The sequence below is a fragment of the Arachis ipaensis genome, chromosome B6 (genome assembly GCF_059453495.1).
Source record: "Arachis ipaensis isolate K30076 ecotype BB chromosome B6, ASM5945349v1, whole genome shotgun sequence".
In the NCBI taxonomy this organism is placed as follows: Eukaryota; Viridiplantae; Streptophyta; class Magnoliopsida; order Fabales; family Fabaceae; genus Arachis; species Arachis ipaensis.
This window is the reverse complement of record NC_142441.1, coordinates 17,553,708-17,581,033: the sequence shown is the minus strand read 5'-3', so window position 1 is coordinate 17,581,033 and position 27,326 is coordinate 17,553,708. Positions and strand designations below refer to the sequence as shown.

The window sequence follows — 27,326 nt, the reverse complement described above, 5'->3', positions numbered from 1 at the left end:
ATAAAATTCGAATTTTTCTACTCAAAACCATTCTATAACACAATATAAATGTCAATTATAAAACATAAGGTTATGAAATTTGGAACAATTCTAACTCATGTATAGGGATGTAATATTGTGCTAAATTCATGTTTATAATTATTGATGATATAATTTTAAATTTTCACTATATTCATAGCACACAAATTTCGAATCAAATTTGAGGTGCTTTTTACATATTGTCATAAATAATAAATAAATAAATAAATTTACTAGAAATAATTTTTTATATATTGAAATATTGTTGTATTATTCCATAAGAATATGTATATAATTATTTTGTTATTATTTTTATATTTTGATGTAAATTCTATTTTAAAATATAATTATTTTGTATATAATGTGTTGTGTAGTATTAATTATATGTATAATTGCAAATACAATACAACAATTTGTTTAACTAATAATTAAGAAACATATATATATATATATATATATATATATATATATATATAGTTGAGTTTAACTACATATATACTAGCTAGCTAGGACCTCTGGTTCTTAGATCCAAATCGTAGCACCAAGTAAAACAAAAGCCTATATAACACAGCCCAACCTAACATGATTCCCACATTCTCCCACTTCTTATACTCCTCAGTCCCAATGTGAAGATTATTCAAGATTCCAAAACCAGTTATGTTGATGCTATTGTTGTGTCCAAAAGTAATGTTTGTCTGATACTGGTTCATTAGTAGCCCTTCATAAGGGTAAGTCATGGTGGAAATTTTGTTCATCCACCGCCAATAAACCGGTATATCATGGCTGCTCAAGAAGTATCCACAAAACAAGAAGAACAAGGCAGTGAAAGCAATGACAGCGGCGTAACCTAGTATATAGTTGGGAACAACGGAGCTGATGAAGACGACGAAGGAGTTGGTGGAGAGAAGCGAGACGAAGAGGACGATGAGGAAGTAGTAGAAAGGACCTCTTAGGGTTAGGGCAAACCAAACAATGGCAGCGTAAACGGAAGCTTGGAGGAGAAGAAAAGGCATGTGAGTGATTAAGCCGGCGATGGTGTAGGAAGAGGCTCTGTAGGCATTGTGAGAGGTTTCTCTAATGAAGATGAAGCGTTCTTGGATGAAGGCAGGGACGGCGTCGTTTGAGGAGAAGAAGAAGAGGCAGACGGTGAAGATGAAGAAGCTGAGGCGGTTGGTGATTCCCTGAAGATTCTGTTTGGGGTTGTGGAACATTGTGGCCATCATGAAGCCCATGATGGTGAGTACCATGAGGCGTGACAGGAACAGCTCTGGGGTTCTTCGGATGTTGATGAAGTTGCGCCGCATCAGGATCCAGGTTTCCGAGAGGAAGGAGTTGGCGAATTTTGGAGCCAGGTGCTCTGGCGTGGCAGCGCCGGTTGTTGGGGTGAGATAGTCGTTTTCGTTCACAGTGTAGTCACTGCTGTGAGGGGTTGGTGTCGCTGCCAGGATCTCACTTGAGTATGTGTAGTACCCTGGTGAGGAACCATGCCTGTCATGACAAATACACAAATATTATCACGTGCGGTAAAAATTTAGATACACTTAATTTTACTTAATTTCACAGATAATTAAAAATTGTTACATAATACTTATTAAAAATTTAATAATTTTCAGTTATTACTTTTACTTGTACTTCAATTTCTACTTTATTATATGGATCATTATATGGATCAATGTTGGGGAATGGTTTACCTTGCAGGATTATTGTGTGGCTTGGACTCTTTATTCCTGAGTCGTGAAGGAGTGAACTTGAGAAACATAGCGCTGTGACTACTGCTCCACGACTGCGAATTCTTGTTGTACGGACTCCTCAAACTGTGACCATACTCATCCGCAACTCTCCTACTCACTTGAGATGTCCCAGATACCTCCAACGACTTCTCCTCATACCCACGCCCATGCCGTGCCCTCACGAGCGACGGCGACGGCTCGACAGACACACCCTCCTTCAACAGAGGGGGCTTCATTCCAGTGCGTGCAAACTCAGCAAGCGCCTCCACTCCAACCTCACATTGATCGTATTCTTGGATCACGTCAATGAGATGTTCGATAGGGTTCTCACCCTTTGGTACCCTGCGGGACATGCGAGTCAAATGTTGCGTGACGTCATTAGGTGAGCCTTGGTACATGAGCTGGCCCCTGGCGAGAATGATGAGATGGTCGAGGAGCATTTGGATTCTTGAAGAGGGTTGGTGGATGGTGAGGATGACGGTGCTGCCGCTGCGTGCAATGTCGTGAACCTTTTCGATCACATTGTGTGCGCTTGTGGAGTCCAGCCCGGAGGTTGGCTCGTCTAGGAAGAGAAGGGACGGACCGTGGATGATGTTCACTCCTATTGACACTCTCCGCCGCTCTCCACCCGAAACTCCTCTTGTTCCTTCGTCTCCTATGTACGTGTTCCTGGATGTCTGCACACAAAAAGTTAGTCACATGTATTAAATCATGTATTCATTTTTAACAATTAATTACCGATAAGCCAAGTTGATCTATCAAGTTATCGACTCTGTGCCTTTTATCAGCAAGCGAGAGAGGCCCCAATCGAAAATCAGCAGCAAACATCAAAGTCTCATAAACAGTGAGCATAGGAAAAAGCCTATCGTCCTGCATGATATATGCACAAGTTCTCTTGATCAAGCTTGCACTCACACTTGCACCATCCAATGAAATCCTTCCTTTCAGGCTCCCACTCTTGATCCTCCCAGCAAGTCCGTCCAAGAACGTTGACTTTCCCGCACCACTGGGCCCCATCACCGCCGTGATGCACCCCTTCGGTGCATAGCCACTGATATCGTGGAGTAAGTCCACGTCTTCATTCGACCACTTCTCCTCCACCTTCAACTTCTTGCTCACGGTGTAGGTGAGGTTCCAGAACTCCAGACCGCCGCTGGAACCCACTGTTTGTTGAGCGGTCTTGTTGCTGTTCTTTATGTCAATCATCGTTTCGTGACGATAACCATTGGGTGGTGGAGGAGCCATCACTCAAGATTTAGGATTTAAGAAATGGATCGGAAAACTGAGGGAGTGGTGTGGTGAGGAAGCATTATAAGGTGGGAAGTCGGTGATTCCAAAGCTATGGAAATGATGTCTTTATTGATGAATTCAATTTAGGGTCGTTTTCATCGAAAGTGGAAGAACATGGTCTTTTTGTTTTCTTCATCAATGGTTTTGGTTTGTTATATTTGAGACATTATATTATTTAGCATAAGTACAACTTATGTATTGTTCATATGAATCATACAAAGATGTTTCAATCAATTCTTTATTTTGTATGGACCTATAACTCTCATATAATTACCAATTTTTTGTTTACTCATTCTGCATAGAAATCATAAAATACCATTAATTTATCATTCATTTCTTACAATGTATTTTAATAGACTCCATATTTTTAAATGAATAAATCATGACCAATGATGGCAACATGTATATATATATATCGTAATTCACAAATAATGGTTATTGACTGTGATCTTCCACAACGGAGATAGATAAAAGAAATTAAAAAAGGACCCATGTTTAATCAATAATTTCAAGGATAATATACTTCGATTTTATCCTCAAAAACCTCATCAATCCATGGCAAAATATATATATATATATATATATATATATATATATATATATATATATATATATATATATATTAATGCTGGGATCTCTTGTTAAATTAACCTTTTAGGTATAACATAACGAAATTTTTTTCATTGTGTATTATATTGAAGCCAAAGATTTTATACTATTCATCCACCAAATATTTTTAATATTGGTATAAAAATATAATTATTATTAATTAATTAATTAGGTTAGAAAAATACTATTATTAAAATAATGTCTATAGGAAACTATGTAAATAAATTTAGCGAGATTTTTTTTTTGAAAAAAGGAGCTCAACACACATGTGGAGCAAAAAATACAAACAATTATAATGATCGTACAACTTCTATGTCATCTCCGGCATTGCCATCAACAACATGAGTCATTTACAATACCATTCTGTGACATATGAAAAGGATTGATCCACGCAGCCTCTAATCCCTGTTATTTTATTGTGAAAAATGGCATCATTTCTGTGTAACCATATAGTCCATATCACTGACAAGAAGGCAACTAGCCAATACCTGCGTAACTCTTTCCTCATTGGGACAACTTTCCAACTCTCAAATTGCTCTTTCACACTGCCGGGGATAATCCACTTGTTTCCAAACGACGATATCCAAGCACACCATACCTGCCACGAGTACTCACAAGTAATAAATAGATGTTGTATATTTTCAGCATCTTTCTTACATAACATGCACATGGTATCATTCTGTTGTAGGACTCCCAATCTACTAAGCCTATCCTTTGTATTGACTCGGCCTACCAAAACAAACCAGAAGAACAGTTCCACTCGTGGCGGAACTAGGCCTTTCCATATTTCTTTTGTGAATCTGTAGCTCAGAAGCTCCTCATCCATAGTCTCTTCCTGCAACACCTGCACAAATGAGTTAGTTGAATAAACACATTCTTTGTGAAATTTCCACACCACTCTATCTTGCACATCTGCTATCAATCTAACAGATTGTAGGAAATGCAGCAACTGGTTCAGTACATTTGTCTCCCATTGTCGTAGTTCCCTTCTCCATTGAAATTGCCACACCCACTCTATCCCATCCCAGAACCCACAATCCCCAATAACTGATCATTTTTTGTTTGAAATCAAGAAGAGTCTTGAAAAGTTGTCTTTCAGTTTTTCCACTTGGAGCCATGTATCTTCCCAAAATCTGGTGGACCTACCATCTCCTACTTCCATAGCAAGCCCATCAATCATCTTCTGTCTGACATGTTGCTCTTTTATTTGTACTTGGCATATGTCTCTCCACGGTCCTCCCTTCTTTGGCAATATCTGAGTCGACAACAAGTGGTTTGGGTTCAAGTTATTGCAAGAGCATACAATCCTCTTCCATAGGGGACAATCCTCCTTAGAGAACCGCCACCACCATTTAAACAATAATGCCGTATTTCAGACCACCGTATCACCCACCCCCAATCCTCCTAGCTTCTTTGGTGCCTAGATCAACTCCCATTTCACTAGTGCCATACCAGGTCGTCCATCATCCTTTCCCCAAAAGAATTTCCTCTGCAAGTAGATAATTCTTCTTGTAACTGCGTTTGGCATCTTGTACAAACTCAGATAATAAATAGGCAGGCTGTTAATAACTGACTTGATGAGTACCAGCTTTTCGGCCTTGCTAAAAACCTTTACTTTCCACAAGCTGAGTTTTTACCAACCTCGAATTTGCTCCTAGGCTAATGCCAAGGTACCGCACCGGTAGAGCTGCCTCCTGACAACCTAGTAGCTGACACATCTGGTTGACCCACTCCTGGCTACAGTTCACTGGTATCAAGTTAGACTTCTTGAAGTTGATGCTTAACCTTGACATCATTTCAAAACACCTCAGAAGCCTCTTATAGTTACTGACAGTCTCCTCCTCTGGCGGACAGAATAAAATAGTATCATCAGCAAATTGTAGGTGTGATAGCTCTATTTTATCCCTACCGACTAATAGAGGAGATATCCGACTGTTTCTAACCGCCTCCCCAATCATCCTGTTCAGCACATCCACCACCAGGACAAACAAGAATGGCGATAGCGGGTCTCCTTGACGTAGCCCTCTCTCCATTTTGAATGGTTTCGACGGTGATCCATTAATTAGAAGGGATATAGATGCCGATGTAACACACTCCCTTACCCACGCCTTCCATGTTCTTCCAAAGCCCATCTTCTCAAGCACAATGTCAACAAAGCACCACTTTTCTCTATCATAGGCTTTTTGGAAGTCCAATTTAATAATCGCTGAAGCCTTCTTCTTCAGTTTTAACCATTGCACAGTTTCACATGTTATTAAAGCTCCATCATGTATCTTTCTCCCCTTCACAAAAGCACTCTGAGATTCCCCAACTAAGCATGGCATAACACCCCTCATTCTCCGTGTCAATATTTTAGAAATAACTTTATAGACACATCCAACCATGCTGATAGGTCTGAGGTCTTTTATCTCCTTAGCCCCAACGAATTTCGAAGCCAACGCTACCCAAGTGATATTAGTGCCTGCTGGTAAACTCGCAGTTTCAAAAAAGTTCATCACAGCTGCAGTGAACTCCGTGCTAATCTCATCCCAACACTTTTTTATAAAATTCATATTGTATCCATCACTCCCCGGAGCCTTAGAAGATTCACAGTTCCATACTGCCGCTTTCACTTCCTCTACTGATGGTAGCACCTCTAAGGCTTCTGCTTCCTCCCTCTCTAGACGGTTAACCAATCCATCCCTAAAAGTCACCCTTGGGGACGCTTCCTGGTGGTACAGACGTTTATAAAAGTCCCGGATGGCAATCTTGATTCTTGCTTGATTCCTTACTAGCCTCCCATTGATCACCAAAGCCTCAATCCGGTTATTTCTTCTCCTCGTCGAAGCAATATTATGGAAGTACCTTGTGTTTCTATCCATCTCAGTGGCATATCTAGATCTTGACATTTGCTTCCATTGCATATCCTGCCTTATATACCACTTCTCACAGCACCTCACTAACGCCCTTCTTCTTGCCTCTATTGTACCATCGTACCGTCCACTACTAACCATATCATCCACCTTACGTATTTCTTCCTCAAACCTCTTTATCCGCTCAGTCATATCCCCAAAATGCTGCTTATGCCATAAACGTAAAGGTCCTGACAGTGCTTTCATCTTCTCTAGGAATTGTACGTCTCCTAATTCCCTACATTCCTCCTTCACCATTCTCAAGAACCCTTCATGTGTGAACCACGAGTCCAGGCTACGGAACGGTCTTGAACCATCAAATCTTTTGAAGTCTTCCATGATCAACGGGCAGTGGTCTGATAAACCTCTAGGTTCACTTCTTAGACGCAACTTCGGGTACATATCAAGCCACCCTAAAGAATCCAAGCTCCTGTCAATACGACTGCACGACTGTCCCCTAAACCATGTATACTTGCAATCATTAAGTTCCAAATCGACCAACTCCATATCATTTATCCATGTTCTAAACTTTGTCGCAGACGCTGGTAATGCCGTAGCTCCTTTCCTTTCCTCAAAGAGCAGAATTTCGTTAAAGTCCCCCAAAAAACAGAATGACACCTGACACAATCCTGCAATATAACTCAACTCCTCCCACATGGAGATTTTCTCAGCTTTCTCATGCGGTCCATACACCAAACATATAGCACAATGAAAGTTATCTTTTACCACAACTCTTTCTAGACACAGCCATCTATCCCCTTTATAACAATTATACATTTTAAAGGCCGGTTCATTCCATATTAACAACAGTCCTCCTGAAGACCCAATCGATCCTACGAACTCCCAACACGCTCTGTCACTTCCCCAGATGCGAGCAACATCAAATTTAGTCATGACCTCCTTCTTTGTTTCTATCAAACCCAACATTTTCAGCCTAAATTTATTTTTAAAATTCTTTAGCATACTAACTTTTGCAGCATCTCCCAACCCCCTTATATTCCAAGAACTAAAAATCATTTTACCAAAATATTACACACCTGTTTACGATTTTTTGGCCGGCTTCTTCGATATTTTTCTTTTTGCTTGGCCTGTCATCGTTTCATCGCCATGACTTCGTTCTGCTCCTGCAAGATTGCCATAATATCATCCTCGTCGCTGCACTGAGCACCTGACTCTACAGCTAACTTCCAGACCTCTTTGTTCTCAGCCATCTCTTCTTCCCAAGTCAGCCTCTGTTCTTCTCTGCCTAGTTTCCTCATCTCTGATTCTGAATCTGCGTCATTCTCATGTTCTTCCTCGCGTCCTTTACCCTATCACTGTACAGTATCATCCACCAAGATTTTCCCTTCCTCCAGTCCCAATCATGTTCCTCTTCTAGACTGCCGTTTGACTTCCGGATCATTACAGTATCGGATTATCTCATCAGCATTTCCTTGTCCCCCATTCTCTGCGCCGCTCGTCCTTGGAGCTTCTTTAATTTCTGCATCCAAAGCCACCTTCTTTCCTTTCTGTCGTCGGTCACTCTTCTCATTGGCAACCTCCTCGACAGTGCTCTGCCCTTCATCAGCCCGCTTACATTCCGTTCCCCATGCACCGATCGCCTGGTCGCATCTCAGCCCACTGCCGCCTTCCACTCCGATTCCCAAATCTCCCGATGCGCCATCCATGCGTCTAGGCGCCATGCGCACATCCGCTAGCTTCCGCCCATGCCCGATCGATCATGCGCCCGGTTCCCTCTCCTCCTGCGCATTCTGTTGACCGACTTCTCCCCTGCTCCTCGTCCCGACGGCGTGCTTCCCCAAGGCTGGAGGTGCCATGTTCACCCTAGGGAGATTCACTCCGCTTCCTGCCGAGTCATCCTTGCGCTCGGGTCAGATCCAGCCCGTTTAGAGGACCCACCCGCTGGCCAAGCCCCTACGCCCTTCACCAGCAACTCATCATCTTGTCTCATCATCAACTTATTGGGCCTGTTGACTTCCAGCCCACTTTTCTTGCTTGTACCTTCATATATATATGGCAATCATATCCTTCATAATAATTATTTGAAACCGTTTCTTCCGAATCAATCTCATTGATTTCATGCGATCCCTTTGAATCCGCCCAACCCTTTAATGCCGCATGATTACCGTTTTCGTATGATGGATTTGAATTTTTGTGATGCCACTCGTTTAAAATGAGACTTGAATTTACGAAACTCCCCTCCCCGGTTCGTCGTTCCTATGGTCCACCTTCATCTGTACTACCGCCGGATCCCATCCAACCGCCATTGGTTCCCGCTGCGTCGCTTTTCCGTTTATCATGTGCCTTACTCCTGCCTCCTCCTTTTTTTTCCGAAAGCACTCCTCCCGATACACCTCTCCATCCACTTCTCTTACAAGGACGTCGAATTCACTTGTCCCTATTGTAACGTGGATCCATTCGTTGATCATATCAAAGGTGCATGTATTGATGAGAACTCTACCCACACTGAACGAATTACACAATTCCGTCAGTTTATCGCATTCCACCACTTCGCCCCATTGCTCTCCTATTCTGTGAAAGGTGTTCCTTGATCATGCATGTACTGGGACTCCATAACATTCTAGTCAAACCCTTCTAGACTCACTTTTCTCAGTCTCATCCCATCTCCAGATCATATAAAACAATTTTAATAGTTCGTTCATTCTAAATGTGTAAGCTTCTTCGGCACTACGCACTGTATTAAACGTTATCATTGCTTTATATGCCCCCAACTCCCTTACCTGTGTCACACCTGGCCAGTCCCTGTGGATCTTTTGTTGTAGTGAATTAAAATCAATCGCCGTCTTCGTGCCGCCTACAATACTTCTCTGTAGCCATGTGACATTCTCATTTGCTATCGACACTTCTAGCTTCTTTGTCCATCCATTGCTACTTTGGCCTTTGACGGGTGCATCTGATATATGCCTCACCATTTTCTCTTCAGCCGCTCCCACCCTCTGCTCCAGTGTATTGTGGCCTCCAGCATCATGTCTGGTGGTCACTTTCATTCGTTTGTCTGTCATATTTTGTAACGCAGCTTCCCTTCTATACTTCGCTTCTCCAACAAACAACTTTCTGCCTCTCAACACCATGTTGTTCATGTCTGCAATAGCCTTCAAAACTCCTCCCTTTGTGGTGTACCGTATGAAGGCAAACAGATATATCTGTCCATTTTTATTCTTTCGTGACAGATATATGTTGATGATTCTCTCTGTCCATTTGAACATATGAAACAGTTCTCTTCTTGATATATCTTCTGGCAGATTATCGACGAAGACGGAGAAAGACTACTAGCATTGTAATCCCCAGATCCTACTAGAATCAACCATACTTCAATTTTACATAATCTCATACACAATTCCTCAATTAACCAACAAAATCATTATATAGCATTCTAGCTTTATTACTCACACCAATCATCATCAAACCATCATACTCATATCAAATTACACACATTACATATACAAGCTCCCATCTCAACCTCCACAACTCACTAATCATATACATAATAATCATTCTCAACCAACATAACACCAATTTTCATTTCCTATCTTAGGGTCACTAGCCTAAGTTTTTACAAAATATTATATATTAAATACGAGAAACCTAAACCATACCTTGACCGATTTTCACGTATTACCCAAGGCAACCCACTAATGCACCGAACACAACCCCAAGAGGTCCAAAATCATCAAGGCAACATCACCCAACCTCCACCAAGTTCCAAAGCTCATAATTGAAGCTCCAATATATATATATATATACCTTACCCACAGAGAATTGATGCAAGACCGATCAAGTTCATGGAGACAATTTGGTCCAAATTAGTTACTGAATTTTGTAGAGAATTCCGAGACAAACACGTAGCCGCTGACGGCTCGTCAATCGGAACTCCGGATAAAAAATTACGTTGGATTGAAATTCAAGAGCAAGGGTTTTAAGTTCTCCTTCCCTTCTCCAAAATGTTTCCCAGCGTGAAATGAAGAGGGAGGAGGAAGGGAAGCTGGGTTTTGATTAAATGGTTGGGTTGAATTGGGCCTTGGGTCCATTTTGAGTTCGGTTTGTTTGGTTCGGTCTGTTTGGCTCAATTTTGGGCCGATTTCTTTAAAATTGGTGGCAAAATTCCTATTTTAATTTTCGGGGTAAGTATTGTTTTGGTTCCTAACGTTGAAGGTCAGAATCAAAACTGTCCCTGATGTAATTTTTGATTTAAAATCGTCCTTAATGTTACATTTTTTTTAAATTGTCCTTTTTAATAATTTTTTTTAAATGACAAAAATACCCTTTTTTCACCATTTCATTCTTCTTGTTCTTCTTCTTCTTCTTCTGGTTCTTCTTCCAGAAGAACAAATTCTTCTTCCATTAACAAATTAAAAATACAGATTCAACAAAAAAAAAGAACACAAAACTCAAAATCAGAAATTCAAGAAATCCAAAAATAAATTCTTCTTCTTCCAGAAGAACAAATTCTTCTTCCATTAACAAATTAAAAATACAGATTCAACACAAAAAAAAAAACACACAACTCAAAATCAGAAATTCAAGAAATCCAAAAACAAATCAACAATGAATCCAAAAACAGAAAAAAAGTAACAGCAATTCAGAAATCAAAACAAGAACAAAACCAACAATAAAAATTAGGGATTATGATGAACAAATCCATTATTCCAATCCAGATTCAACAAATCAACATACAACAATGATAAAATCAGTAAATAACAAATTAAAATTAAATTAGAAGTAGAGGCAGAAGCACTCAAGCAGAAGCAGAAGCAGAAAGTAGAAGATGAAGCAGAAGATGCAAAAGCAGACGATGCAGAAGCAAAAGCACTCAAGCAGAAGCAGAAAGTAGAAGATGAAGCAGAAGATGCAGAAGATGCAAAAGTAGAAAAAGCAGAAACAGAGATCGAAGCAAGAAGCAGAAGCGGCGAGGAGCAGCGGCGAGGCGGCGAGGAGCAGCGGCTGGGTAGATCGGCGGTGGCAGGAGCATGCATGAACGGTGGGTAGATCGGCAGCTCGAGCTCCCCTTCCCGGCGACGCACTCCACGGCGGCGGCAGATGCAGAGGCCGAAGTAGGACCACCGTGGGCTGGGTAGATCGGCGGTGGCCTCCTTCCCTCCCTCCTTCCCGTTTCCTTTCCCCCATCCCTAGCCCCCCCCCCCACAAACAAAAACGCGTTTCCTCTCCCCCCTCTCCAAATTGCGTTCTTTTTTTTATTTTTTTTATTTTATATTTTTTATTAAAAGAAGGGTAGTTTAGTAATAAAATAAAAAATTTTATTAAAAAGGACGATTTTAATACGAAAAAAATTTAAGGATGATTTTAAATCCAAAATTACGATGGGACGGTTTCGATTCTGACCCTCAACGTTAGGAACCAAAACAATACTTATCCCTTACTTTTCTCTACTCCTTTAAACTATAAAATTCTATTTTCTAATTTCTCGAGTTTTATATTGTGTGTAAAAAATCACATGCAGTAGTTGTCTTCATATGAAATTGATAGTGTGTGTGTGAAAATCGTTAGATGGTTTAATAAGTTTAACTAAATTATCATCTAACAATTTTATCTATTAATTTCACATAAAGAAAACTGTGAGTTTTTACCCCCCACACACACATATATATATATATATATATATATATATATTAACGAGAGTTTAACATATACGTATAAATTATAAGTGTTACGAAATTACTTTTCTTTAAGATTAAAAGACAGATAATAAACAATTATATTTTTAACAATAAAATGACTTCACTATCACTCCATTTACTAAGAGAGATTTTCCCCTTCATTTTGTAAGGGTCAAACTAAATAACCTCTATCTTTATTCTCATTGTAATAAGTCACTTAATTTCGATTAAAAAAATTAAATATATAAATAAGAAAAAAAGAGAATTAACATTTTTTCTATCAATTTTTTTCCTCTATCTTTTCTCTCTTTTGTTGGCTAAAAGAGAATAACAATGTTTAAACATTTTTATTAATAAAAAGTATAAAAAATTAATTTTTAGTTAGCTAACATTAGCCACTTTTAAAATTTATCTTTATAATTTAAAATTTAAAGTTAAGAATTTATGATTTAAAATCTAAAATTTAATATAAATTAAATAATTTAAAAAAAATAGTTAATATTAACTGAAAATAATTAATTACTTAACATTACTTTTTTATTAACTGATGATTGGTAGTTAAAAAAGCACCAAAATTTGCAAAAAAAGGTCAACTACACAACTAAGGTTCCTGCTGAGAACGAAAACAGGAGTTTTATAAATGACACAAGAGCCCAGCCAAGTCATGGTACTAATAAAATTAAAATAACATATAGAAAACATTTTGCGTAGTCTCATCGCTGCTTCATTATTGTTCCTGAAAGAAAATGTATTTTGAAAATGATCTTTAGCCAATTGAAAGAAGTGATATCGTAATTCACAAATAATGGTTATTGACTGTGATCTTCGACAACGGAGATAGATAGAAGAAATTAAAAAGGACCCATGTTTAATCAATAATTTCAACGATAATATACTTCGATTTTATCCTCAAAAACCTCATCAATCCATGGCAACATATATATATATATATATATATATATATATAAATTAATGCTGGAATCTCTTGTTAAATTAGCCTTTTATTAGGTATAACATAACGAAGTTTTTTCTATTGTGTATTATATTTGTTCTTGCCTGTAGAGTAGGTCGGCTACTCGTATGAAACGTCAGCCGAGCTATCTCCTCGGGAGGCTGCACTGCTAGCTCGTCACTTCCGAGCTTTTCCTTTCAACTTGCAAAAGCGTGGACAATAAAGAGGAAGAGAGGGGGAGTGTATCTGCAAAGGCACTCCAATGCTTAAATCAGTATAAAATTCAAGTAAGAAGTCTATGAAAAAGATACTTTTATTTTGTTTTTATATGATCAGTTTTCTGTCATTAACGATTTTTTCCTTAACATCTATCTTAGCAAGGATTGATAACGTATATGGTCATTATGTTGTCTTTTACTCGTTTGTTTGGATCCATAATGTCAGTTTTGCCGAATTATTACTCATGAAGGTGGTATTTATAACGTATATCGCCGAGTTATGGCCGAAGTGTAACATGTTTTGCCGAGTTTTGTAGGTGTAACGACCATATCAATATTGAAACCAAAGTTTTTATACTATTCATCCACCAAGTATTTTTAACATTCGTATAAAAATATAATTATTATTAATTAATTAATTAGGTTAGAAAAATACTATTATTAAAATAATGTGTATAGTAAACTATGTAAATAAATTTAGCGAGATTAAAGCTTTTATTAGTAGTTATTGTTTCATAATCATAAACAATTGGGATCTAGTTGGCAGGCCTGTACCCAACAAATCGAATTTGATGTTTCCAATGGATTTATTGACATATATTCCACTATTAATCTCTGTCATCTGATAATATTGTATGACAAAAACAATAATTAATAATTTAATATTGCAGAAATTGACCTCTCTCCATAATATTAATTGTATTGATAAACCAAAAATATTATCGAAGAGGCACTTGCTAAGTTTGATGATATTCGAGATCCTTGATTCTCCTTCTATTGATGTAGCTTGTGAGAAGATCAAAAGCCTTACGAAGGCAAAGGACCTTGATTCTTCGTTGATATTGTTGATCAATGGTGCTTGGGCTAAAGCAAAAGAATCTACCACAATGAAGCAAAAGAAATCAAGCTACTTAAGCATCTGCTAAACATGAAGTCAAGATCCCCGATGCTCTATACACGTGAGTGGATTTCCTACTTATTCAATCAAATAACAATGCATAGAAATCAAAACTCTTTGAAATGCATCTTCTTTTGTAATTATTGTGATCTCTAATCTTTATTATGTGATGCATATAAATATATAATCTGAATAAGGAAGAAGCAGATTTTAGGGAAGCAAGGCAATTGGACCAGCCAATAGTTTTTCAGAGGTTGCTTATTCTGAAGGAGACTATTGAAGAGGAATATGAGCCAATAGATGAGTTTTAAGGCACTTGTCCTTGTTCATACAATCATAGTAGCAAGTTGAAGCAGAGAAAATGATTAAATGTGAGGGAAAAAGGATTTGTAGACTTTAGGATAGTGTATGTTTTAAAATTTAGGAGAATTGTATTATTAATCCATGTTTTCATGGCATAATTTTGGATAGTATTTCTTTTAGGTGCAAATTAATGAAGCATCTCTCTAGCTACCTATTTATATATATATAAAGGAAAAGTATGAGGAGCCAATGGAATTAAACCTCAACCTTCTACCATCAATAAGGTTGTTGATAACCCAAGAAAGAAGCCAAGAATTATTAACAAAAATGGCTCTCTCTCAAGTATGGTTAATTTCTCACCAATAAAATGTAGCTTCCATCAAGAAAACTATGTTTTATATATATATCAAATATTTTTTCATAGCCTTAAGAACGTTTTTAACTGACAAAAAAGGTTTCTTGTGATTGCTTATAAATTATATTTTTAGCAAGTGCTTTATGGCACGGTTAAAATACTAATAAAAGGAAATATATATATATATATATATATATACAAAAGGGAAGTTCACTTTGAATTTCTGAATCATTACTCTTCAGATAATGATTAAAAGTTTTAGAAAAATAACAAAAATAAAATTGTATACACCACAACCATTGCAACTTTTAATTTTCAAAAATGAAGGTTCTTCTTGTCATTATTGCAATATCATAATTTATGCTACTCGAATTCATTTATTATCTATTTATCTATATATGACTATAATAATTAAATTTGATCGGATTGAACTTGAATCCAAACAGACTTGTTCGATTTAATTGGTTAAATTACATTTATATAAACTTTTATACCAGAGATATAACTAATTGTGTAACTTTATAATTCTATTATCTCATATTAAAATTATATATACATATTTGTATACATACAAGTGAGAGCCTTAATTTTGGATAGGTAGCTACTTGACTACTTCAACTTGTCCTGTATTTAACCAATTTGGATTTGTCGAGTAATCAGTTTATTCATCTGTTTAAGTAAGTATCGAAAATTTGAATTCTGCTTTGTGTATGCAGCAACTCATTAATTAGTGTCAGACTCTTAAATAAGAGTCAGATCCACAACGAATTAATCTTTAGCATGTCAGATTGAGTAATACCATGTGTTGGAAAAAAAAACTTGTACTACCTTTGATTGTTGACGTGCAATTTTGGCACTAGTTTGAGCTGCAGTACAAGTACAACTCTATTCCCAATAATATCTCAATTACTTATTAATGTTGCCAATCGCATGCACAATGAGATATGTATACAATATATACAATGGGCTATTTATTAGGCTCAATTAATATTAATAGAAAGAATTAACCAATTAATAACCATAATCCTATTATAGCTGTTTAGTTTAATATACCACCCAATTTCTCATATTTACACTTTTTTCCCAAATCAATCAACCCTTTTGTTTCGGCGTCCCCCCCCCCCCCCAACACACACAAACACCCAAACCCTTCCAATCTTTGCACACACCAGTAACGGCGCATAACCCAAACCCTCCCAATCTTTGCACACCCCCAAACCCTTTTGCAACCGAGGAAGGGCACCAATCAACCCATTAATCCTCATCGTTGGCATCAAGGAGGGCGCACTCTTGGTCCTGAATATCTCGCCGTCTCTGCAACAGAGCCGCTGGGTGCGACACCGCCGACCAGGAACGCAACCAAGGAGCGCTCACCCACGAACCGAGCAGCATCAGAGTTCTCATCGCGTGGGCGCTTTCCTCTCCTATCAACGGAGCAGCCGACCCGGGAAAAAACACCTACCTGCTCGTCAACACACCGTTCACCGGAAACACAAAGAACATCATCCTTAGAAGAATCATAACCATCCAATGTAAGTGGATTTTGTTGTTCATTTTTGGATTGGTAGTCGCTGTTGCATGTTTGAAAGTAAATATATTTTGTTGGTTAAATCACTGATGACCCATGTGAAAAAGCAGTGGTTGCCGTTTATTATCGCAGAGATGGTGGAGTGTGTAGTTAGTTTATGATCTTGATATGCTTGTTGATTTAATTTTGGCGCGGAAAAGGTCGGAAATGTTTGGGATTGCTTTTATATAGCAGTCAAATTTAAATTTTTTTGTCCCTTTCCGTGTGGACTATGTGCATGCAACGTGACGTATACAGGCTGACCATTGTTGAAAATGGATCGATATTTGTTGGATGGTTACTTTAATAGTATGTTGGATGGTTACTTTAATAGTATATTGGATAATTATTCTTCAAATTTTTTCCTACACTACTAGAAAACTAGTTATTACAGACGGATATTTCCGACGGATTTTATCCCACGGAAATACAGAGGAAATTTCAGAGGGATTTTTTGTCGAAAAACAAAAAAATAGATTAGCATAAATTACACACGGAAAAGAGAATCCGTCGATAATTCCGTCGAAAAAATTAATTTTTTTCCGGAAAAAATAATTACAGATGGAAAATCCGTGTGTAATTTAAATTTTCCATTGAAAATATTGAGGTAACCCTAATTTTATCACCACCCATTCACACTCCATTCGAACGTGGCTGTAGAAGGTGATGTTCAAACTCTTTGCCCTTATCCCTCGAACTTTTCTCCTCCGGTAGAAGGTGCTGTCGCCGCCGGCGGGGACAGACCGTCGGTGCCTTCGTCATCTGGGAAAGCTTTACTCGGCCCTCTTCTCATCGTTCCTCCTCTTCTCGCCGTCGCACGAAGTTCTGAGTTGAGCTCGTGGCATCGCCGTCGCGAAGGGTTCCTCCCCCCTCGCCATATGTTGTTTCTGATTCTCTGCTCCTCGCCGTTTTTTATTTAGGATTAAGCTAGCCTTTGCCTTGGATTTTGTGATTTCATTTCCGATTTTGTGATTTAATCTCTGCGTTTGCCTGTTTTTCCTAAATTTGGATTAACTCATCAAGTTCTTTGATTATTCACCAGTGTTTTCTGAAACCAAAAATCCCAGTGTTTCCAACAAGCAATGTGCTGGGAAGGATTTTGTTGTGCTTGTTTCAAGGCTTCTTGTTGTTGAACTCTTCCTTCGTTATGATTCCTTTGAGATTCAAGTTGGAACTTCAATCAAACACTTTATATATAGGGTTGCATAGATCTTCAATCTTTTGATCTATTCGCACTCCACTAACCAGGTTAGCCCTAACTCCATCCCTTGTTTCTTTCGCTAATTTTTCATTCCAAACGCGTTATTGTGCAGTGTCTTGCTCTGGTCTCAAATTCGGTTTGAAATAGTGCTGATTAGTGGTTAATTGCTATCAATTTTGTATAGTTGAACATATCTCTGTTTTTGTTTTTTTTTTCACCCTCCAGGTTGGAATTGAAATGCAGAGAAAAGCAGTATTATCGTTGAGGGACGCAAAAAGCGGCAATGCGAACCAGTTGAAGGCTCTATGCGGCAAGAAAGCTTTGGTGAAGCTTCTGCGATGGCATTTTGGTGAAGCTTCTGTGCTGTTCTCTCAGGTTCATTTTTGCTATGTTTAATAGACTTGAGTTTTGGCAGAGCAGGAAATTATTTCTGTTAGGAAATCAACCAACTGGATAAACCCTTGGGGGGAAAAAATTTAACAATGTAATTCAAGCTGGTTATTGTGAATTAAGTTACTGGCGGATGTATGTCTCAATTGGCTGTTAATTAGGTAGCAAAGGGATTAAGGAATGACATAGGATTGAAATTAGGTATACTTGTGTCAGACAGAATTTAGGTTATGGCAGAATTGTAGGGAGCTAGCTATTGTTTGTATTATGATGGATATAAATTTCTATTAGTCTCTTTATATTCAGGTTGCAGCTTCAAAGATAAGTAGAGATCCACCTACTGGTATTGTTGATGCTTTCTATGGATCTGATTATATTTTATTTTTCTCTCCATTGATTCTACAATGCCATTGGTTATCTGTGGACTCTCTTGGTCTCCATAAAGATTCGACCTATGATCCTTATCTGTTGGTTATCTATTGAATTGGGATTTTGATGCTTCCTGTTTATTAAGGTGTGATTCATGAATTGTTGTGTATGTGAAATCTGAGAATTTTCACAAGATGACATTGATCTGGATTTTTATGCTTCTGATTGGTTTCCATAATTGTCTAGTTTATTAATTTCATTTGAAATGTCTAGTTTTTACAATGATTTGGGGAATCCAGATAGCAATGAAAAATATGCTCGCCCTGTTCTTGGAGGATCTACTTTACCGTACTCTCGTAGAGGAAGAACAGGAAGGCCACCTACTAACAAAGGTCAATTATTTCACCTAAATATATAACATGTTTAATTTGTGTTATTAGTGCTAATTAATTTTTCTTTCAACTTAATTAAACAGATCCTAAGAGTGAGAAACGGAGCGATTTTGTTTACCTACCAAGGGACGAAGCATTTGGTCACTTGAAGTCATCGGATTTTCTAACTTATGGATTAAAATCTATAGCCCAAGATGTGATGCCTGTTCTCACAGATGCATTTGATGCAAATATCTTAACTCTTGAGTTTGGTGATTTTGATGAAGTGGATAAACTCTATACTGGTGGAATTACACTACCTACAAACTTTCTCAGCAAGTTTTCCCCTTTGCCAGTACTCAAGGAAATTCTACGAACAGATGGTGAACAATTCCTTAAATATCCACCACCCAAAGTCATGCAAGGTATATATTTATATATATGCTACAATTATCTTATACATTAAACAATATTAATGTGGCGAATAATGTGTATAATTTTAAACTGAAATTATGTGATACATATACAGTGAATAAATCTGCATGGATGACTGATGAAGAATTTTCTAGAGAAACACTTGCTGGTGTAAATCCTAATGTCATTAAGAGTCTTGAGGTAATTCGATTAATTTGTGGTAATAAGTTTTTAGGGAATTGCATTCAATTATAGCTTGGATTTGGTTAATTTTCATGTATGCAGGAGTTTCCACCAGGTAGCAAGCTAGATAGTAAAGTCTATGGTGATCATACTAGTACAATGAAAAAAGAACATTTAGAGCCTAACTTAGGAGGGCTTACTGTAGAACAGGTAATTTTGTTTTTTTTTTTTTAGTATGTGGTAGTGATGAACAACTAACAATTAATTAATGAATTAATTTGGGTGAAACTCAGGCTGTTGAGAAGAAGAAATTGTTCATTCTAGATCACCATGACTATTTAATTCCATATTTGAGAAGAATAAATTCAAGCAAGACAAAGGCCTATGCTACAAGGACAATTTTCTTCTTGAAAGATGATGGAACTTTAAAGCCACTAGCCATTGAGTTAAGCAAGCCACATCCTCAAGGAGAAGAGCATGGTCCTGTGAGTGATGTCTATCTACCAGCATATGAAGGCGTTGAAGGTTATATTTGAGTGATGTCTATCTAGCTACATGCTTCTGTTCTTCACTTGACTATCGTTGCTAGGCACTCGCGGCACTATGGTGGGACACGGTTTGTACTTTTCTAATCCTTTATATGAGTTTTTCACATGATAAAGCTACATTCTGTTTTAATTCTTTACACTTGCAGTCCTTGAAAATATACATCTGCTTTTGTTTACATTTTAATTTTTCTAACATATATTGCTAGGTAAGATAGATCAGTCAATATGTTTCTTTAGCTAGGAAAGTAGTATTCCAATTAAAAAGTTTTGATAAGCCAATTACTTGGAAAAAGACAAGATACCCTAAAAATGCAAGACTATTCAGCTTGCTTGATATGTAACAAGTCCATTGCACCAGTTTTCCAGCATCAACAGCTTTAAAGTTCTCCTCATTATTTCAGTCTTAACTTTTTTATTATTTTTATGGTTATGAACTCAGCCTTTTCAAACAATTGCGTGTATTAATTATATTAGTCCTTATCTATATTTAATTATTCAAAATTTGTGCTCATCTTAATTTATTCATTTGATCATTCACATTTTAAATTGTGTTTTAGTTTAGTCTTCTATTATTATCCATTAGTCCCATTAAGAAAAGTAATATTATGTTGCTAATTCATTATGCCAATTGCCATTTCAACTTCATGTTATTAGTTATGTCACTTTGGGTAATTACTCTCACTGACACTGACATTGACATTGGCACTATAACACATCATCAAATTTGATAGGACCTTATAATAATCAAAGCAATTATCCTCTTTCTCACATGTATACGATGTTACTCTTTTAATATATATATATATATTTTTATTTTGTGATGCAGGGTGAACGAAGTTTCCATCTGTTTGGGTTTTTGATTTGTGTTTCGTCAACTGCTGCCAGAGCATTCAAATCGGTGCTTCAATCTATTTTTTGATTTGAGGAGAACAATGCTTTCTCTGTGTTGTTGGCTTATGTATTTTGCAACTTGTTCATCAGGGTTCACTGAATTATATTAGTTCCCAGGTAAAGCTGGCCCTCCTTGTCTCTCCCAAGTCTTGAAGACATACTTAATCAATTTTTAACCCTTTAATTCTTATCTTCTGTGAGCTCTGAAGCAATGGTAAGAGGATTGGAGGAGTTAGTAATCAATATATAAACATTCACGTGCCTTTTACTTAAGAGTTTAAAATTTTAATAGAGAGGGTTCATGACTACTATTATGCCTCTTGTTATGTTACAGTTTTCTAGAAAAACTCTTCTACCATCTAGCCATTCTGGTCCCAGGACTTACATTATTGAAACCTAGATTTTACTTCCAATTGGAATCCTCCTTGAGCACAAACCTCTTTAAACCTTAGGATGACCAATTGACTAGAAAACTAAGGTGGAGACGCCTCTAGGCTTAGTTTACATTTCCAAAATACTTTCTTATACATAAGCTGGTCAGGATCAAAGTGTGGACAAAGCACAAAATTTTGCTCAAGTATACTTCTTTAGACAGATAGATATAGTTTATTTAGGAATCAGTGTTATGTTTAGAAGCGATGTTGAAAACAAGACTTAAGCAATTTTATTTCAGTTTAGACTAACATTAGCTATGCCATTTGTACTTGTATCAATAGTACAATGTATAACTCTATTTTTTATTGCGCTGTAAAATTGAAAACCCAAGTTTTGCAGAGCCTGTTTTGTGGAATTTGTGATTTTAGTCTAGACCTGCTTTTATGGAAATTATTTTAAGCTCTTTCAAGGTGCTAATGCACTATGATGGAATACAAAGTAAAATGGAGTATGGAAATGAAAAATGAGCATTACGATTACAGGAATTTGTATCATATATGCGTGGAGTCATGGATTCATTATATAAGCTTGATTATCTGGTTCATTCAAAGTAGGGTAAAGTACTAAATTGGTCCCCTAGGTTTGGGCGTAATTCTGTTTTGGTCCTTAAGGTTTAAAGTATTCTATTTGAATCCAAAAATATTTCATTTAGCATCAATTTAGTCCCACAGTGAGGTCAAAATTAAATAATTAACAAAATGTCCTACATAACAATAATTCAAGAACAAAATCGATAATCTGGAGAACAAGTACAAGCTCCAGAGGCACAAAATCAACCATTGATGCATCAATACATTTATTTATCATTTTCTTTAGTTTTATAGAAAATATTTTATTTATATTATAAAAAAAATAATAAATAAATGTATTGATGTATCAATGGTTGATTTTATGCCTCTGGAGCTTGTACTTGTTCTCCAGATTATCGATTTTGTTCTTGTACTGTTGTTATGTAGGACATTTTCTTAATTATTTAATTTTGACCTCACTGTGGGACTAAATTGATGCTAAATGAAACTTTTTTGGATTCAAATAGAACACTTTAAACCTTAAGGACCAAAACAGAATTACGCCCAAACCTAGGAGACCAATTTAGTACTTTACCCTTCAAAGTAATAAGATTCAATTGAATGAGGTCGTTTTATTTATAATTAAATTACTTTCTGTATACGCACTTTGGTTTATAAGCCTGTTTTAGGATTTGTTCTAAGTTATTTTGTTCTATCCCTTCTTAACTCATTTACTCACTTTTCCAAGTGTCCTATCCCCTCTGTTCTATGGTTTAATGTAAAAAACATCTCTTCCTTTTGACTAATGAAATATTGTTGGAATCTGCTGGGATTTGCAGGTGCAGCAACAACATTTGGTTATTCCTTCAATGCAAAGCCATGAATAGATGCTTCAATGAATCACAAATTTTCACTTGATGGAGTCACTTTTGTCCTTGCAGTGGCGCGGCTTTTCTCTATTGATTGGTACAGAAACTGAATCAATGGGAAGCAAGAAGTTATGATAGGATACTCGGACTCAGGAAAAGATGCCGGTCGTCTTTCTGCGGCTTGGGCGCTGTACAAGGCTCAAGAGGAGCTCATAAAGGTTGCGAAGGATGTCAGTGGATATGTAAACATTGTATATATAACCTATTCTATGATGTCTGCTGGATATTTAGATCAGCATCATATGATTGTGTCTCTAATACTATTGTTATTTATATAATAAGACTTTGATCCCTTATGATGGCATATTTGGTTATATAAAAAATGTTTCATATTTTTATTTTATTTTATTTTATGTTTTTAATACTAAAAAACAAGTTTATTTTGCAACAAAAAAATTTTAAAAAATTATATTTTATTTTACAAACGGATTTACAGACGGATTTTCTGTCTGTAATCAAAGTGTGAGATAGTTTTCCAAGGTTCAAATTACAGACGAAAAATCTGTCGAAAAGTCCGTCTGTAATTACAGACAGAAAATCCGTCGAAAAGTTCATTGTTTTAGGGAAATGGATAGAGAATTTACAGAGACAAAATCCATCGGTAACTGGTAAAAATCCGTCAGTAATTTTCCAATGGAAAAAAATCTGTCGGTAAATAATTTCCGACGAGGCTTTTACAGAGGGACAAAATCCGTCGGTAATTTCGTCGGTAACCAAAAATTCGTCTGTAATAAAGACTAAATTTTGGTACTAGTTTGAGCTACAGTACAAGTACAACTCTATCCCCAATAATATCTCAATTACTTATTAATGTTGCCAATCGCATGCACAATAATTATTTATTCATCAATATATATTATATGTATTTAATAATATATAAAGAGCACTGCTAGGGAGACAATGAGATATGTATACAATATATACAATGGGCTATTTATTAGGCCCAATTAATATTAATAGAAAGAATTAACCAATTAATAACCCTAATCCTATTATAGCTGTTTAGTTTAATATACCACCCAATTTCTCATATTTACACTTTTTCCCCAAATCAATCAACCCTTTTGTTTCGGCGTTCCCCCCCCCCCCCCCCCCACACCCAAACCCTCCCAATCTTTGCACACACCAGTAACGGCGCATAACCCAAACCCCCCCAATCTTTGAACACCCCCAAACCCTTTTGTAACCGAGGTAGGGCACCCATCAACCCATTAATCCTCATCGTTGGCATCAAGGAGGGCGCACTCTTGGTCCTGAACATCTCGCCGTCTCTGCAACAGAGCCGCTGGGCGCGACGCCGCCGACCAGGAATGCAACCAAGGAGCGCTCAACCATGAATCGAGCAGCATCAGAGTTCTCATTGCGTGGGCGCTTCCTCTCCTATCAACGGAGCAGCCGACCCGGGAAAAAACACCCACCTGCTCGTCAACACACCGTTCACTGGAAACATAAAGAACATCATCCTTAGAAGAATCATAACCATCCAATGTAAGTGGATTTTGTTGTTCATTTTTGGATTGGTAGTCGTTGTTGCATGTTTGAAAGTAAATATATTTTGTTGGTTAAATCACTGATGACCCATGGTGAAAAATTAGTGGTTTCCATTTATTATCGCAGAGACGGTGGAGTGTGTAGTTAGTTTATAATCTTGATATGCTTGTTGATTTAATTTTGGCGCGAAAAAGGTCGAAATATTTGGGATCGCTTTTATATAGCAGTCAAATTTAAATCTTTTTTGTCCCTTTCCGTGTGGACCATGTGCATGCAACGTGGCGTATACAGGCTGAGCATTGTTGAAAATGGGTCGATATTTGTTGGATGGTTACTTTAATAGTATGTTGGATGGTTACTTTAATAGTATATTGGATGATTATTCTTCAATTTTTTTCCTAGTGTCGTCAATTTCTAATTATTGATGTGTTCCTATTGCCATTGCAACCAAAGAATTAGCTGAAACTATTGTTATTGGTTTGTAATAAAGTTAAAGTAATTTTCATAACAGGCCTAGACAGTTAGATTTTTAAACCCGGACGAAAAAATTGCATTTAGGACACTCTAACAAGGTATTATATGCTGTATGGATCTAAGTAAAGGTTTGATGCACTTGAGGTGCAACGTGTGTGGTGTGCTGTTGTTATAGCTTTTTATCTCATTTATAGATGGTGACAAAGGGAAAATTGTGAGGTTTGATCTTTGTATGAAACATGCTATAATCTTTGTGTCCAATATTTTCCTAAATGAACTCATTTTCTGTTATTTGTTTTAATTAAAGCAAGATATTAACCCATAATTCAACTGATTATCATGATTATATGTTGGAAGAGAACCTGCTATTTAACCATTCGTATATGCTTCTTTGGCCATTTGTGGCCTTGTTTTTACATTATAGAAGATGATATTTTTTACATAAAATAAACTATTTTGCATAGATGCCTAACTCACTATTTATTAATAGGAATTTTCTAATTTCATGCAGAAGAACTAGTGCTTCTTTATGCTAGTACATGTACCTACATATTTTATTCATTCCAGGTCAATTTAAGACTAATAGGATTATGCGTTATTTTGTTAACTACTTTACTCTAATCTCTGAAGATATTATACCTATGTGTAGATGATGATGAATCAACCCATCATTAATGTGAATGTTAAGACTAAAATGGTAGGGAACATGAAAGAAGCGTGATGAACTTGAATTGGGCTGAACTGAAGTGATTACTATTCAACAAACTTAATTAGTAAACAATTTTTTTATAAAAGTAAAGCTAATACTACCATTTTTTTGTTGGATTGGTGGAATTTTACCACATTAAATTATGCACAAGATTGTCCCAAGCATCTAAGTCAGCAGGGTTTTGTATTCTACTATACTTCTGCTACCCAAGATTTTCTTTATATGAAAAATGCTATAATCTGTGTCCAATATTTTCTTATTTGTCTAGATACGTAAGTATGATATTGTCGTGCCATATAGCGTCCAATGATTAAGTTTACATCAATTGCAATGTAATATAATGCTATTATTTACGTTATTTGGCTGCAGCTTACCAGCTTCTTTTGTAAGACTTTATGACTCAGATTGCCGGCTGAATATTGCGTGTGTGAATTATCACGGTGCTCGACCAAACCAATCCCTAAACCAGCCGACGACACACTCAGATGGGTAAAAAGGTATCCCATTGATTACATGAATAAATGACCATAGTTGGTTATTTTTTATGAAAATATGCTGATCCTTTTTTGTTTTGCTCAACAGAAACTAGTTGAGACGCAATGCTCATCCTGCTACATTAACAATTTATTTACCCATTTGGAATGACATAATGAGCAGGCTAAGTTAGCAGAGATTGAGGCCATTGGATTTGGCTTCCTGCGCCGGGTACCACAATGGCATGTGAAGCAGAGCATCATGCTCCAACTAGCTAGGGCCTATGACGTGGAGACAAACACTATAAGGGTCGACGCCGGGGACATTCGCATTACCGCCGAACTTATCGACAATGTATTCGGCATACCTTCTCAAGGTTAATGTAAGTTATGTAAGATGTAAAACTCCCGGTTCGGGGTTATGCTTTTTCCCATGTTGACACGTACTGATTGTGGTAAACTGTTTCATTTTGCGCAGGTGACCTAATACCGGTATTGCAGAAAAAAATGAATCGCATTTGGCAATAAAGAGAGAATTTCAGAAGAAAACTACAACCCAGTTGCGGGACTTTCTCTTTTCCTATCCGATGGAGACCGAGCAACAGAGGATGACATTTAGAAGATACTTTATCTTGATTGTATTGAAGATGTTTCTTAACCCAACTAGCCAGTAGACTATTTCTCCATGGCACCTCCCTCTGATATTGGACGTCTCTAACCCAAGAAGATTTCATTGGTCGTATCAGATATTAAAGTGGCTGCGGGATGCGATAAGGAAATTCCAAGACGAGAACCGGGAAACATGCGGCGGGTGCATGTTCGTGTTGCTGGTATTGCAAATAAATTACGTAAATTTAAAAACGATCTATGGCTTTATGTTTAAGTCCTAATATTCAAGTTACTTGTGTATATGTTTTGTACTTTCACCGCCTAAAGCATGGTCCGTTGCATGCATGTCGTGTGCCCGAGCCTTGGATTGTTGAATGGACCACTAATGAACTTGATAAGAAGGCCGACCATGTGATCTCACAGGTTCAATCTCTACTAGTCTCTTTTTAACAGTACAGTGGATATGGCAAGCATTGCTATTCCTGCCTTCGTTCGCAGTACGTACGGCCCAGCTCGTTCCTACGCCAAGGTCCCAATGCAACCGAACAAGTGAGATGAAATTATAACCCAAATTTGAGAATTTTTAAGTTTTCTTTAACTAATGTGGCATAGCACGTTACAGGTTTTTGACATCCTAATTGCAATAGTATTTTGTTTTCATGTAGCTTTGACTGTGGCATGTGCGTTATTAAACTAATGAAAAGGTGGACAGAAGATCGTGAACTTTACGAATGGGACGATGTTTGTTAAGTAAACATTTGCCCGGATGTCATCATTCATGTTGTATGAATATCACTGTAACGGTTCTTAATATCAAATTGCCTGATAAATGTTCTCTCAGGATTCACTCAGTTCATACAGGA

The 27,326-nt window shown here is 37.1% G+C and overlaps 2 protein-coding genes across 2 annotated transcripts; one reads left to right on the top strand and one right to left on the bottom strand.

Moving 5' to 3' along the window:
* Positions 1-524: 524 nt before the first annotated feature.
* On the bottom strand, positions 525-2,990 carry LOC107646431 (ABC transporter G family member STR2-like). Its single transcript, XM_016350613.3, has 3 exons — positions 2,487-2,990; positions 1,710-2,425; positions 525-1,506 (listed from the first exon to the last, which is right to left on the bottom strand). Exons 1-3 carry the CDS (start codon positions 2,952-2,954, stop codon positions 525-527), a joined length of 2,166 nt encoding a protein of 721 aa, XP_016206099.2. The 5' UTR covers positions 2,955-2,990.
* A 7,527-nt stretch (positions 2,991-10,517) lies between these two features.
* Positions 10,518-19,931, top strand: LOC107645767 (linoleate 9S-lipoxygenase-like). The gene is made up of 11 exons (XM_088490472.1): positions 10,518-10,545; positions 11,277-11,537; positions 17,510-17,634; positions 17,781-17,804; positions 17,894-18,043; positions 18,365-18,525; positions 18,701-18,819; positions 18,903-19,223; positions 19,328-19,413; positions 19,498-19,605; positions 19,689-19,931. Exons 1-11 carry the CDS (start codon positions 10,518-10,520, stop codon positions 19,929-19,931), a joined length of 1,626 nt encoding a protein of 541 aa, XP_088346598.1.
* The last annotated feature ends 7,395 nt before the right edge of the window (positions 19,932-27,326 follow it).